Source organism: Zonotrichia albicollis, chromosome 2 (assembly GCF_047830755.1).
Source record: "Zonotrichia albicollis isolate bZonAlb1 chromosome 2, bZonAlb1.hap1, whole genome shotgun sequence".
NCBI classification, from domain to species: Eukaryota; Metazoa; Chordata; class Aves; order Passeriformes; family Passerellidae; genus Zonotrichia; species Zonotrichia albicollis.
Genome location: NC_133820.1, coordinates 37,534,370 through 37,550,214, shown reverse-complemented (window position 1 = coordinate 37,550,214; position 15,845 = coordinate 37,534,370). Strand labels below are relative to the sequence as shown.

At 45.5% G+C, this 15,845-nt stretch overlaps 1 protein-coding gene across 2 annotated transcripts in view; it reads left to right on the top strand.

Annotated features, from left to right (window-relative positions):
* The first annotated feature begins 800 nt into the window (after positions 1 to 800).
* Positions 801 to 15,845, top strand: part of IGSF11 (immunoglobulin superfamily member 11) — a 104,688-nt gene continuing 89,643 nt past the window's right edge. The window contains exon 1 of one of the 2 annotated variants that reach the window (XM_005486130.4): positions 801 to 1,497. In XM_005486130.4, coding sequence (XP_005486187.1) covers positions 1,425 to 1,497 — 73 coding nt within the window. In that variant the 5' untranslated portion in view covers positions 801 to 1,424. Of the gene's footprint in view, positions 1,498 to 10,785; positions 10,940 to 15,845 lie in introns of those variants that run through there. The other variant, XM_014266403.3, reaches the window with a different exon arrangement.

The window sequence follows — 15,845 nt, the reverse complement described above, 5'->3', positions numbered from 1 at the left end:
CTAGGCTAACCAAGGCTGGTGAAATGGTAGTTAGCTTTCTACATACTGTTGTTATGGGCACCAGCTTGCTTTTTTTGCATGGTTCTTAAGGAAATTTATGTTTTTCTACCCCTGGGACCTTTTCTTGCCATCTTCACTCCTGGGTGCAGCTCTCCCCCACCCCTCTTCACAGGGGTAGTGGAGCCATGTAAAGGGTCAGAGCACCTTTTGAGACAACTGAGGAGGCAGAAACCTGAACAGTGCTGAGCAATAGGGTAGTCTGGGCAGGGGGCAGGGGGATGCTCCCAGGGACTGTGACTGGAGGTGGGGAGAAGCATGACAAGATGGATTTGCTGCCTGCAGGATGCAAAGGCTGCATAGCTGTGCTTTGCTGGGGAGGAAACGTTGAGTGAGGGAATGAAGCAATTGGACATTTGACAGAATTGTTGGAGAGTTTTCCTTGTCAAACTGCTTATTTTCACAAAGCAAAACTACCATGATCAGACTTGGACAGGGAGCTGGCTGTGTGCAAGGAGTCATTCTGTGCAAGCTTTCTGCTTGTTCCTTTCCCCACAAGCTCATCCTAAATTCATAAAGGGTTCCCTTTCTCCTTTTCTACCCTCTACATACACTTGATGTGTGCTGATTTTCAACTGATTAATTTTTCTGCGCAGCCTTAAGAACTGCACTGACTTAAGCTTGTGACACAACTTGTAGGCGATTCCTGCGTTACACAGTATTGCAGTTCCCCAACTCAGAGAACTGCCTCACACCCTTTGGAGATCCCTTGGTCGGTTTCACAGGAGTGCGGAATGCTTGTGTTTCCCAGACTCCTGCATGGTGGAGTTAGGGTGGTTCATACCTTTGCAGCGTTTATAGCGTGCGCTGCAGCGGCGACCAGTCCCATGCAGACCATCCCAAATATTTTGCTGTGCGCTGCCGCTGTCGTCTTCAATGCAGCTGTAGGCAGGCTCCGGAAAGAAGAAGCCCCCACGCTGCCGCGATGATCCGGAGGAGCGGTGGGGGTGCAGTCTCCAGCCCTGCGCTGGACCGCACCTCCACGCCCTGGCCCGTGTAGCAGCATCCCTACGGATGCAGCGGCATCGGGTTGGCGGGGAAGGGGAGGAGGGGGGAACCCCCAATTTGCACGGAGAGAGGAGGAGGGTGGTGGGACGTGCCGCTGCGCGCCGGGACGGTGCCGCGCGGGGGGTGACAGCCGCAGCCCGGCGGGTTGCGGGGGCGGCTCGGGGCCGCCAGGCTGCGCTCTCGGTCCGGCCGCCGCGCCTGCCGCCCTCCCCGGGCGACCGGGGCTTGGGGCACGGCGGAGCCTCGCCGCGAGCGGGCGGTCCCGGGACGGCGGCGGCACCACCGGCGGCGGCACCTGCGGCGGCGGCGGGGAAAGGCAGGGCTCGGCGGCCCGCTCCGCGCCCCTCGCCCGGCCCGGCATGACGCGGCGGCGCCCCGGCGGCGGCGGGAGGTGGGTGCCGGCAGCCCTGGCCGCGCTCCTGGCCCTGAGAGGTGAGTGCTGCACGGGCGGAGCGGGGCGCGGCGCCCGGCACGGGGCATCGCCCTGCGGCCGCGGGGTCGCCGCCGCCGGTGCCACGGCGGCGCCCCGCGCGTGGGGAAGTTTTGATTGCGGTCCCGCCAGGGATGCTCGGGAATGCGGCGGCGGGCGAGCGCTTTTGCAGGCAGGCGTGGGGAAGGAGCGCTGTTCTGCTCGGCTCCTTCTGCTGCCTCCGCTGCACCATCCTTCCTACTATTCTCATATATACATATTTTATTTAATTTATTTTTTACCATGCGGTAAAACTTGCTTGAAACTGGGCTTCACGTTAGGCTCTGTTGTCTGGGCCTAGCCCCTTGGTAAGCTCACCTGTGTGGAAAACTCTGGTCTATGCCTCAGGCCCTGAGGCAGCAGGGAACTTTCCGCAGAGATGGTGACAGGCTGCTCGGAGCCCCCTGTATCCCCCCCATCCTCTCCTCTGCCTCCTCCTTCCAGGCACACGGCGCACCGCTTCAGCTCTAAGATACGTGCCTGCCCCCGGGGACGTGGAGACTCCAGCACCTCCCGCCCCCTATAGCCCTTCCTGGTCTCTGTGCGGAGAGGAAACAAATTGCGTATGACAGATGCTACTCACATCGCTTAGTGCATTGCCGGGGAGCACCAGGAGGTGCTGCATTAAGGGCAGCAGAAGAAACTACCAAGTGCAAGATGTTCAGGCTCATCTGTTGATCAGGTGGCAATGCCTCCTTTCAAGCAATGCTAAACTTTAGAGCAGCCTGCTCGGTTATGGTTTACAGAGGTCCACATGGCAATTTTCTTAAGGTCTGGCCTTTAATGCAGACACTCGCTAAGCAGTTTTGCAGAGCTCAGCTCAGCAGTGAGCAGCTCACAGCTTTGAGACAGCTGGGCCACCTTCACTGCTGGGAAACTGGGAAACTTGCCGCAAGAGGTCCCTGGGACAGAGGGAGGACAGTAAGAAACAATGGGATCTCTCATGAGAGGACCAGAGATGTCTCAGCAAGGTCTAGATGAAACCTCCTCACAGTCGGGATCTGGGTGGAGTCTGCTGCTTGGGTGGCTGTGCCGAGCTCTCACTGCCCTGCAAGGCACAGCAGGCTTTCCCCTCTACCCGGGACTTGGTTAGAAACAAGTCTTGTGATGGATAAATGAACTTTTCCCAAATGCCTCAGCCTCAAATGCACTCTGCATTCCTGTCCTCAGAAAATGTTTGGGTGTCTGAGTCTCATGCATTAACTGGAAATTGCACCTGCTGACTTCAAAGAGATGAATTATGGAAAAAAAATAAAGTTTACTAGCATTAAGTTGAAAGAAATAATCTCAGCTTTCATACTTCACACTATTGATTTGCTTTTCTTCCTTTTTCCAATTTGGAAAGCAAGTTCAATTATTTTCAGGTTCTCAGTGCTACAGGTTTTTTTGCCTGCAGTCATTGCAAAGGTGTAAATGTCTATGGAGTTACTGGACTTGCTCCAGTTAAAGGCATATAAGTGGTGAAGTCCTTCTGTTGACATGATGTCACTGCCAAAACATACAACAGTAATCAGATATAAGGTTAAAATTGGAGGGATATTTAATCATCCTTTTAAGCATTGACTCAATATTTACTTTTTTTTTGTTGAGGGCACACGGGGACAGTGACATTGGACAGAACTAGGTGTGAAAACACCCTTTTCCATGAAATATTTATCTGCAATAGTTTAATGGTTTTTCTTGCAATTTCCTTTAAGATTTCATAGTTACCTGAATGAAACACCTATGTCTCAAGCTTGGTTTTTTTTTTTCATTTTGTCTTAGGAAAAGTCTTTAGAAGATGGTGGTAGATGAAAATAGCTGTGGTACACAGTTATTTTTGTGGAACACAACATGGCCATATTTTTCAGTGGTTCTTGAATTTGAAAAGAAAACACTGTACGGGATAAGGAACAGACATACACCTAGGAAAGCTGAAATTAAATTGGGAGAGTTTTTTCTAAACAACATTTGCAGAAGATTAGTGAGTGTGTTTCTGCTCTGGGCTGCCAAGTATGGTTAGGAAGAGGGATTTTTAATTTTTTTCCCCTTTTTTGAGATTTTAGACTGGTTTAGAAGATAGAAGAAAATGAGGGATCATATGCAAAGTGATTCCTAAATTAAAAATAAGATTTAAAAGAAGGATCTGAAACTGTGAGACTGTATAATCAGGCAAAATACTTAATGCCAAGAAAATGAAAGTTGTTGGGAGGAAAAAAGATAGTGATATTTTAAAAAAATAGTGATATTTAAGTCAATTATTATAGAGCCATTTTCTTATGTTGCTTCGCAATTTGTAGAATAACAATTATCCTTTGTAACTGGTGCTAGTTGCCCATTTTCTGGGCCTATTATACCCATGTTAATGTCCTGGGCCAAGGGCAGCATCTATGTTTTCCTTCTAAAACATTATAACTGTAATAATTTGTTGTGGAAATAATATTTTCCAAGGAGGAATCTAGGGAAAGATAGGAGGGAATTCTCTTTAGAGCTTTGAAACGAAACCTGGGATTGCTAATCAATCCTCCTATGTCTCCAGAAATAGCATCCTGCAAATTGTCAAATGTGGTAGAAATCACACATTGGGTACAGTCAGAGCGCAGAGCTGACGTGTTTTTTAACTGCATGGTGTTTGGATCCTGTGACACAGAACTGCAACAGGTGAGATTTCAGTGTGTTACAGTCCACTGCAGATGGATCTTGCAAGAGCAGGGGGTGAGGGTGCCTGGCTGTGGTGGATTAATGCAACAGCAGGTCTACAACTCCTCACATGACTTGTTGAAGTTGCCCTCCTGTCGGTCTGAGGTTCTCACAGCTGAAACTCTTTTGGCCTTGCAGCACCCTTGTCCTACCCACCCGTGCTTCCCAGCCCTGCACCAGGTCCTCAGCTCTAGAAAGGGAGTACTGTGTCAGTCCCTTGCCCTTCCATGCTTTTGCAGTGTTTTTTTGGAACAGATTGCCATTTGTGTCAAGCTGTGTGGTTTTGTGACGTGTAGATAAATCATTTTGCTCATGACCTGACCTTGGTCCCCAGCGGTAGGCACAGATGCATTAACTACTTCTTTTTGAAGTGGGCATCATTCTCTTATTTTGGAAACCAATTCTTTATCTCTGTTTCTTCAGTATTGCCTAAACTGCAATTTTCCTTTTATAAGATTCTGTTGTCAAGGGATCTCAGAGTGCCTCAGGAGCAGCTATATTTAGTTGCTCAGTAGTAATATGGATATACAAAGTATGGTATAAACAACTCCTTAACTTAGGAAACTTAGGAATTATTTTTCCTGCCTTCTTGGGAGAGTAGTGTTTTTATTCTTGTACCAATAGTACAGATGGAGAAGGCAAAACTCAGAGAGACCTTGTGACCCACTGAAGGTCAGTGGATGCCGGTAGTAGTCTTGAGTGTCTTGGAACAAACTGTAACCACAGGAGGATGCTTAAATTTATGCAGCAGGTTAAGCAATAATGTAATGGTCCTCTTTAGGGATGTTCACTACTAAATTGTGGTGAGTCATCTATATTTAGCAGGATGCTACTATCATCGTGCTTTTTAAGTAAAGTGCTTTTAACACAGTTTATTTCAAGGAGAAGTGCATGCACTGAAAATCTGTTCTTTGTAGTTTCCTCCTTGTGGAGCATTAATGCTGCCTTCCCTTTTGTAAGTGTTCAGAGAAAAATTTAGCTCCTGGTTGTTTAACAGACAGCAATGTAGCAAAGACAGTTCTCTGGTTATTACTACCCTGTGTTTGCACAGTTATTTATAAACATTACCTAATTGAGAGTCTCCAAATTTACTTTGTGAGGGAAGTCAGTTTGATTTACAGCATGGAAAACTGATGTGTGCAGAGATTATTTTCTTGCTGTCAGGTAGGACATTTGCCCAGCCTCTCCTTTAGAGAAGTCACAATTACAGGGCTCCTGGTCATATGCCTCCCTACTTTATTCTTGCAACTGTTTCATGCCTTGTGCACCAGGGAGAAAGCACAACATTTTTTACTGTGCAGAGTGAACTTTTAAGGGGTTTTTTGTTGTTTTTTTTTTTTTTCTTAGAAGTTTTCATCTCTTTGGTTTTGGAGGTCACTTGTGTCCTGGCTCCTGCCTTTTTTTTCACTGCATGAACTGGGCTGCTCTATTTCATCAGAATTGAGGAATTTGGCTTCATTCTAAATGGAAGTGAAAGTCAAATGCTTTGATGGTTTTGAAAGGAAATTTTTGAGATAAATTCCATCTTAGGACACTGATATTTTGTCTCTTTGTGGAGTTGTATTGTTATAATGCAAGGAAGTACCCTAAGCAAAAAGAAATTTTGATGTGAAAAGTCAAAAGTTTTCATACCAAAGATGCTTAAACTGAATGGTTCTACATTTTTGATTTTTTTTCCCTCCTCTGTTTTTCTGCAGTTATGATTTTACAAAAAATCCCATGTTTGATAAGTTTTGGTTTAGTGGAAGTAACTTCAGTAAAGCTTTAGTGGTTGCTGCTTTTTTATTTTTGCAGGGCATTTAAAAAGGGCATTTAAAAGAGATAAAAACCAACTTGCAGCAATTGGTAGTACCTGTGCACAGTCTTTGCCCATTATTTTTGCCATCTTGACACATGTATGCAAACATCATGTACACGTGCACTGCTCTTGTCCTTTCCTTATTCATTGTGCTGTAGAGCATTGTACTGAAAAAGTCAAGTTTCTATTTAAGAAATACAGCAAATATTTGTTAATATTTGTTTCTCCTTCTGGAACAGTCACTGGAGAAATCAGAACAGGACTAGCAGGTTGAGCTCAGTCCCTTATTATTTGTGCATGTGCAGAGCCACAGCTCTCCTCCTGGCAGCATAGCAGTACTTGTACATTTGCATCTCTGCATGAAGCTAATTTCAAGTGTAATTTTGGTATTATGCTCATCAGATTGCTTATTTAGGGACAAAAACTTGTGCAGTTATTTTCTCATACTCTCATGAGCCAACCTAGCTATGAGAACATGAGCTTTTGCTTCACAAGCATCAGCTGGAGAAAGCCAGCATCTGAACTCCACTCACTCCAGTTACCTCTGGGCTTTGATTTTACCAGGAATGTTGAAGCCAGGGGTGTTGTTTGTGGCACCCTGTTTACAATCTGTGGTGCATTTCTGCAGTAGCCTGTCTAGGCAGTCCTGGGCCAGGTCAGCCCATTGGTCTCTGCTGCCATGGCCAAATCTGGATGCTCCAATGGGAGATGCCAAAACCTCCTCAGTGAGAAACTGGTGCCAAACATTTAGCAAAGGGGAGATTGGTGTCATGTCTGTGCTACAGGTTGCCCTAGGAATAGGCTGGTGTATGCATTGCTCTGGACTTCAATGCCTACAAAACCCAATTTTCTCTTAATTTTAGGGTATGAGCACACTCCACTTCCTTGACATAAAATGAATTAAGTCATGTATTCCTTCTACCAATGCAGAATGAATAAAGCATCCATCTCCTCCCCTTCCTCAGGCAAGCCCCCCAGCTTGCAAAGCAGCAGATGTAAAACTTCTCCCTTGCCAGGGGCCAAGTTGAGCTGGGCTGAGCGAGTCCCCTGGGCCATGTCCTGAGCTGGTGTCCAGCAGGGTGGGTGTGCAATGGCCCAGGAGACACCAAGCCCTTGGCCTCCCGAGCTGAGGGGCTGCGGGTGGGCTGCAGGCTCAGCTCTGCCTCTGCCCAGCACATTAACAGCTCTGCCAGGAGCAAGTGGGCTGGCACACCCCTCTCTGCAGGCCCACTGGGGGGATTACTTCCTAATCCCCACTAATTAGAAGTTGGCTAGTGCCTGGAAGCATGAGGGTATAGTGATGTTATGCTCTTTTCATTCTATTTTTGGGGTTTTTTGTTCTACCTGATGTATCTGTGGAAGTTCCCATTATCCTTATAAATACATGGGCCTCTGTGATTTCTGCTGAGCTCTTGACTTGACTATAACATGGGCTAATCATTCTTGGTAGTTAATTATTGTCTGTGCTTAGGAGGAGTAGAAAAAGTAAAACCAGAAAAGGAAAATGACAATATTTTCCCTATGTCTGGTCATGTTTCCTGCTCTTCAGTTATGCTAAACAACCTTTCTTTTTTTCTCTTGAAAAAACAAGCAAACACAAAAAGCCCACAAGCAAACAAAACTCACAGAGATGTACCTGTTTCACTTTTTCATTCTTATTTGATAATTTCTTTCTATTTAACTCATCTCCAAGTTAAATTGTCTCAATTTTAACAGTGTTTGTCCATTAGGTGTTTTTGATTGATGAATGATGAAACCTTTCTGTCCCTTCTGCATTTTCAAATGTGCCATGCAGAAGTAACCCCAGCAATTCCAGCTGAGGGTGCACTTTCAGTGTTCCTGGTGGCATTAGAATACTTCCAGCGTCCTTCTTTTCAGCCTCTGCCTTTAGACACCCTGACAGCTTGCTTGCTTCTTTGACCACTGTTGTATGTTGAACAGATGTTTTCATTGAGCCGTTCACAGTGATACCAAGATATTTTTCTCAAGCGATTACATTTGAATTAGAGCCCCATGGTATATGAGTAGTTCAGATTATTCTCTCAAGTTCTTATTACTGTCTGTTTGGTAATGTTGAATTTCATCCTGCATTACGCTGCCCACTTGCTCAGCTTTGTCAGATCCCTTGGAAGTCTCTCTCAATCTTCTTTTGTCTCAGCCAGCCCAAATCACTTTGCCAGCTTCCTGTCTCTCTTCCATATATTAAGGAATAGATTAAACCATCCCAGAACTGGTTAGAAACCTGGGGGTAATCCTTTGTAATCAGGGCCAGAGCGAGGGCAGGGGGAGAGGGGCTCCCATGCCTCTGAGCTGGGGCACTGAGGAGTGGGGCAGCAGCTCCGGACTCAGCCTGACCTCAGCTGGCCTGAACCCCACTGGGACAAGGCAAGGGGAGGAGTTCCCACACCAGGCAAACAGGGGACAGGTCTGGCAGTGGACTGGCATCCTGCCCAGAACAGTTTAGCAGGTGCACTTTGAAGTGACAGAAAATTAATTACTTAGTACTGTCCTTTTCCTTCCAAAATTAGAGTGGATTGCAGGGCCACAAGTTCCCCTGAGCTTGGTTTGTCCCTTATTGTGTACTTTTATGGGCTTAGGGCACTGGGCTGGTTTAACCAAACCCTACTGACACTTCCAGGTTAGCCTGTAACTCCCTTATGAAGAGCACACCAACTTCAAGAACCACCTGACCTAGCAAGAGTTTGCTGGTCTTTGCTAGTTACAGCCACTTGAGAAATTTTTCTTCAACTGTTCTGCACTTCTGGACTTGTCTCTTAAATGTACTGAAGTGATTAGGTTTTGGCTTTTGCACTTGGCCTTCAGTTTTGTTTTCAGTCCTATCTACAATTTTATGAGGTAACTGTTTAGACTGAATCACTTCTTGTTTCTGTTGTTTGGCCATACAATGTGTTCTCTTGCTTTTCAGCAGTTTTTTGTTTAGAGCACTGAGTACCTTCTCAGTGACGATACTGAGATTGCTTCCGCACACCACTGTACAGTGTAACAATTTCAGTTCCGCTGCTTTTGGAGTTAGGCTGTTTTGAGCCTTTCTGCTTCTAATTGTTTTTTTTTTTAACATGTAAGAGGCACAATGCAAAATTCAGCTACTGTGCTTCTCACAGGGATGTTAAATTTGATTGTGTAGCAGTCACTGTTACTTTGTATCTTTAGATCAGTTGCAGGGTTTTAGCTTCTAAGTGTGCTGGGACAGGTTGTTCCAAGTCCTACCTACGCTCTTTTAGACGCTGCAGAATTGTAGCCTGCTGTGACTCTTAGCTAATTCCTGCACATGTTGCTGAAGTCACTATTTTTTTCTGTTTTCTTTGACTTTGTTCCTTTGCTCTCACTCCACACAGTGCAGTTGATATTCTTTACCTGATCAGGAGGCCATTGGGAAATACAGGTTGCTTTAGTGAGAGTTTTTTTTAGTTAACTTTTCTCCCTTTTCAGCCTTAGCTATCTAGATGAGATTTGTATATCGCCCATTCTGCAGTTTGATGTCTCTGCTTCTTTACCCGCACTGGATTTCCAGGCAGGGCATGAGTCTGTGAAGAATTCTGCAGCTGTGGGCACACAGACTGCAAGGCATGTTGGACACTGCGTTGCTTGGTATGGCTGCAAAAAGAGGTAGTTGCATCATGTTGTAGGGACTGGTTCACTGCATTGAACCCAAAGTGCTTCTTGGAGTTTTTGCTCCAGCTCCACACCACCTGCTCGGACCTGTGCTCCCATGTGGTCTATCAGCATTAGCTGCACTCCAAAATGTTTGGTTTGGAGGTGATATCTCAGAAAATACAGCCCTGCTTCTTGGTAAAAGGGTCCCTAGGATTTCCTGCATGGAGTGCATCACTCACTCTGCTGCCTCTCACTGCCTGTGGCAGTGAAGGGTGCCTGGTGCTCCCCATGACCAGGGAAGGAGACATGGATGGGGGGAAGAGGGGTTGCTTTAATGGAGCAGAAGATGATGGAGGGCTTCTGCAGGGCATTGCTGAGCGTGTGTGATTTCTGGGCTGCTTCCATAACTGTGTGGTTGATCTTCACTGTTTGATGGGGTTTATTGTCTGAACATCTCCATGGCTTGTGGAGCTGCTCATGTGCAGACCTGCTTGGCTTTCTGACTGTGTGAGCTAGTGACTCGGAGAGGTTGGAAGGACCTTGGCTATTTGGCAGAGGGACAGAATGGCCTCAGTCTGTCTGCAGAAGCATCATGTCCTTGGCTTGTCAAGGGCAGCCCTTCCTTTTGCCCCTGAAACAGCTGCTGTGCCCTGGGCCCTTATTACGGGACTCATCCGCAATCAGCGCCTCCCTCTCTGTGCTGGAAATGCCTCGGACAGGGAGAGCAGGCTTGTACATCTCAGCTGCAGGAGCTGCAGCAAGGCTGTGCTTTGCTTGTTCTTTGGGGAATGCTCCTGCTAGCTCTCCTGTAGCTTTTCTGCATAGTTTCATCTGTTCTCGCTGCTCTCGCCCTTATTCCCAGTGGCTGTTTTGCCTTTTTTGTTGCCCTTTTTTTTTTTTTTTTTTTTTGTTTTGCAAGACTTCATTTCAGCTGCCACATTGACAGCAGTTGTCTGTTTATGCACAGAATAGGTACATACAGGCAGGCTTCCCCCACCCCCTGGTCCCCATCCTCCAGCCCTCCTGCACTACGTGCCCTGTCCCCCACAGTTCACCCTCGCTGGGAGCTCCAGCCCCGAGCCAGAGGGCTCACAGCGAGGGCACCGCTGCAGGTGAAGGGGGGGAGCTGAGGCATCCCACCGCCACCGGCTTGTGTTGCATCCTAATTGCAAATAGCCCTTCCGGCGTCAGCAGTTTGTGGGAATAATTGACAGGAGGTGCCGGCGAGGTGCTGAGTCAGAGCGAGGTGTGCTTGCCAAGGCACTGCAGCAGAAGGAGTCCGATCGCCTCGTGTGGAGGGAAGCCAATGGACGGTGGGTTTCCTAGCTGCTTTTTGGGCCTCTTTCTTTCCTTGCTCTGAGGCTGCAATTCAGCAGCAGTGATGCTATGCATGTAAGGGAAAAACCAGGGGATCGGGGGAGCTCTTTATTTTTTGCTTTTTCCTTTTTTTTTTTTTTGGCTGAGAGCACTGGGATTAGGGGATGTGGGCTCCATTCCCACCTGCTGCCACTGGGTTTCTGTTCTGTCATTTCTGTGCTTTCAGCAAGCAGAAGGGGTAGAGAACACATGTTGGGGGATAGTGTCAAGAGAGTGGCCCTAGTGACAGATTGATTTCTCCTGGGAGAGGAAAAGCAGCATGTGACATCCTCAGCTGGGCAAGGGGGATAGCTATGCAAGCTGAAAAAGCTGCAAAATAAAATTACTGAAAAGGTGTTCTGTCCTGTCCTTCCTGAGCGTTGTTTCTGCTGCAGTGTCCTACCATTTATTTGGGGATTTGAAATTACTCGTTTGACATGCAGGAAGATGAGTGCTTGTTCTGTACACATCTAGCACCTGATGGACCTCCAGGTCAGGCTCGTGAGAGCTTTGTCATTTCTTCCTGACCTTCTTGAATATGGCTAACATCCATGTTTATACCACAGCTGAATCTGTCCCAGAGGTGTGTATTCTTTCCTTTTTCTTGCTTCAGGGTGACTTCAGTCGTCTTTGTCTTTCTCCCTCTCTGTAGCACAGGGTACCTTTTTCCTACCTTGGACAAAAATCAGTATTTATTTCACAGTGATCTAAATATATGTGTCTGCTGTGTGCCGCCTTTGTAGGGAGAGCATACTATTTTCGCTTTTAGTAACCACTTTGTGGAAAGAGATGAGAAGAATGAAGACAGAGGCCCATGTATTTTTCAGAACCCTTCCTCTCTATGCTGCGCTCTGCCCACCCACTTTTTTCATGCTAATCCCTGTATAATCTTTCTCTTCACTGACTCAGGTAACAGTCCTGTTATATAGATCACCATGCAGCTGATGGGGAAAACTGAGGCCCTGAGATGGGAAGTGCTTTTGCCATGGTCATGCAGGACTCCCATGGCCAACGTGGGGTTGGAGCCTGCATCTCCTGACTGCCAGCCCATACCTTCTCCACTGGGCAATGCTGCCTGGCCACTGATTTAATCAGTGGCCTGCTGGATACTTTTCAGCCTGAGTTTTTGTGGCAGTGGCTCATGAGTGGTTGTCGATTCTAAGTCTCTAGAGAAAATCCGCAGCAACTAAATCAAATGCAGTTCTTCCCTCATCCTTGAATTGGCCATCTTCATGATGATGGCCATGGCAATATTTTGCTTGGGACCCCCAGAGGGGTGGCCCTGGTGTCACAGGTGAGGGGACTGTGTGTGCAAAGTATCTGTCCTCCTCACCAGCAGCTTGCCGCCTATTCACATGCTGGGTGCAGTGTGACACTGGTGGCAATCTTAAATAATCTGTGCCTTCAGGACACTTTGGAGGCAATCTTTCCTGACTGGGTTCTGCTGCAGGATCAGCCAGAGCTAATCAGGATCAGATCAGGGCTGGTTTGGGAGGTGCAGGATGGTCTGAGCCGTGACTGTCCTGCCTTCAAGTTCTGTTTCTGTGTGAGTTTTGCCCTGCATGGTGGAGATGTGCTAGCCAGAGCACTCCTACAGCGAAGAGTGAGTCTGGTCCTCAGGCATTGTGAAGTATTGTCTTCACTGCTTAAGGGAACCTTGGTTTCCACTGGGTCTAATGCAGCCCTTCTTCCTCACCCACTCTCTACCCATGGTGTGACTTCACCCTGAAAATAGAAAAAAATAGAGCATTGTCTGTTACAATTGGGATTTTATAAGATACCTATGGGAATTAAGCACACAATTCCCTCAGGTTCTTTTTAAACGGCCTAGCTGATGTGAATTTATGTTGGCAATAAGCAAGAGTGGAAGCAGTCCTGTCAGCAGAGCCACAGCTATTTTCCCTGTGTTTGATGTAGAAACTGCTGTGGTAAAGCTTATTTAGCTTTGAGGTCTGTGTGTCAGGACCTGGCACTGGAGCCTTCAAGAGTTCTCTGGTGTGAGAGGACCCCATGCTCTTGCCTCCTCTGGGGGTCTTTTCAAGCACTCAGAAGGTCTGTGGAAATACCAGTGTGTAATAACACCGTGTGTAGGGCCACAGTGCTGGGCTGGACAAATGCACCTGACATCCGCTGGGCCGAGGACTGAGCCTGCTATGAGCCAGTCAGAATGATGAAACTCTGCCAAACCAACTCTTCTTTCCTTTCCAAGGTGTAAAACCATGCATGGATGGTAAGGAGTAGCATTTAATTGCAACTCACTGCAATAGAATTTGCTTAGGAGATAATTGAGAGATTCTTCTGACAACTGCAAGAATCCTTTTTTATTCTCTTTCTCCACAACCAAAGAATGACAACTTGTATCAGTTTTCCACAAATGGAGAAATTCAGTGACAATCATTGTACTTTTAATTAAAAATAAACAGTTATGATATAAGATAATAAAACAACTGCTGGAGATCAAACAAGCTGTGGAATATAGCTGTCACTTAGAACAAATCAGGAACAAACAAGAAGAAAAAGCTTCCTTCATCCCTGGTTACAAGTGAGAATCCTTTCTGGGATTTTGTTTTTGTGGCTAAAATAATTTTCATAGTGCAATTTAGGTTTCTTTTTGGAATTTGTTCCTCTGGCCATATAGCCAGGGCACAGCTGGCAGCTTCTCTTGCAGCTGCCGGAGGGGAAAAGTGATTCAGGTGGGGGTTCTGCTGATCCTGTGATCCAGTGCTGGCCAGAGGGTCCCAGAAGGTCACTGTTGTCTCCTGCCAGTGATCTGCTTCCAGCTTCTCCTCACGCCTTTCACCTTTATGAAAATGTTCACTGTGTGAACATAAGTTGATAGACAAAAAGGAGTGTCCACCTCTAATTGTGAATTTATGTGAAATGGGCCCAAGTTGTGGAAATCTCATTAAATTAGTGAACTATGTAAGGCTTCCATTAATTTTGGCTTCGCTCAGAGTACAGCTTTGATTATTCTCTCAGATTTGAAGAGTTATTCAGCCTTGGAGCTCAAAATCAACTTAGAAGCTAAAATCAGACTAGGTCTCCTTAGCTTAGCTTTAAAAACAGAAACGTATTACACTCAAAGTCCATTAAAGCCAAAAGGATGTCTTAATGCATGTGTATATATATATATATATAATATATAATAATGCACATATAACCGTACAGTCAAAATAAAGCAGCACTGGGAAATGCATAAGTTAATGATGCCTTATTATGTATCCTGTATCATTTATGGCATGAATCTTGTATCTTTTATGGCATGAATTTTATAGTCTAAGTGGTAGTAAGATTAGAGGTAGGTGAATAATTTATAGCAAATAATTTATTTAATGAATTCCTCTTCCATTTCTATTTGAAAATTGTTTGTGAACATCCTGCGGTTTCTTTGCATTTTACTTATTTGAAATTACTTACTGAATAGCTTCTACAAATAATATTTGACATGCCACATGTTCATAAGAAGGTTTGTTGTGGTTTTTTTTAACTGTTTCCTAAGAAGGAGAGCAGCATTTCAGCTCCAGGTTTGGTTGCTCAGCAATGATGCAAAGTGAAAGTTCATGCCATAGTATTTCACTATCCTGACAGCTCAAAGTAATTGCTGGAATTAAGCAGTTTCTGAAATGTATAAAGAATTAGCTATTAATTTTTAATAATTTTTCAGACTGTTTGTGAGGATAGGCAAGTTCAAAACTCACTTTTGCTAGTGAGTGCTAAAATTGCTCAAAATGTGTTACTTCCTTGTACATTTATGTCACTAAATTAGAATAGCTGCAGAAATGAACAGAATGCTCTAAGGTCCACAGTCAGCAGTGTGCTGTGCATATGCCTGACTTTAGGCATATTCCTGAGTAGATGCATAAGTGGTAGAGTGGCAAATTATGAACTTCAGCATATTTTTAAGTGGTTTTCTGAATTAGGGACCAAAATAGAGAACAAAGCAAATTTATCTTTCATGAAAGTGAACATACAAGAGAATTCTGTTTCCTTATCTGCAATTACAGGCCACTGCATCTTTCAGATGGGGAGCGTGGGAGAGTGATGATATAAATGTTGAATTAAGTTGCAGTATTCCTGATTTCATCCAATACGAGGCAGTTTATTTGAAGTTTCTCATATATGTCACTGTGCCTCCCCCCCCCTTAAATACTGCATGAAATAGCATAAAGAATTGAAAAACAAACAAACAAAACCTCAGCCATTAGTTTCAGGTTTTTTATTTATATATTCATCTCTTAAGATTTCTCAGATTTCAGAATATTTTCCATGTACTTTTATTGGCTTATCATCCCTCTAAGAAAAAATTAATTTGGAAATATTAAATAATGCTTGACAAAAGTAATGCAAATGGTGCATCACAGAAAGAAGAACTTTCTCTGGGTCTGCAAAGACTAGGTGTGAGTTACTTTAACATCTTAAAGAACCGCTGCAACAATGTCAGCTGCTGAAGGTCAACATTTTTGTGTGCAACTTTTGTGTACGTTGTGGAAAGCAGCTTCTGAAGCTGTGTGAGACACCCTTCAGCTCTGTAACACAGGTGATGGCCTACCTGAAGGCACATTTAAACAGTTGGTTTTTTGGGTCTGTGAACCAGTGAGATCTCATATTCTTCCTGTTTGTGTCTTTGGGCTGACCTGTGTGGGGTCTCTTATGTGTAGTAGAGGGTGGGACATGGCAGTGAGTAACTCACCTAACATCATGAACCCTTTTCTTCTGTCAGAGGAGGGCTGGGTGCAGGGACTTTGTGTCCCAAGGGAACAAATGCTTCTGGGCCACAGGGCCCAACTTACTGAGTTGAAGTAGCTATCAGAAGAGCACAGACAGCTCAGGAGAGGGTGGTCTGGGAAGCTAGGAAGAGAAAGA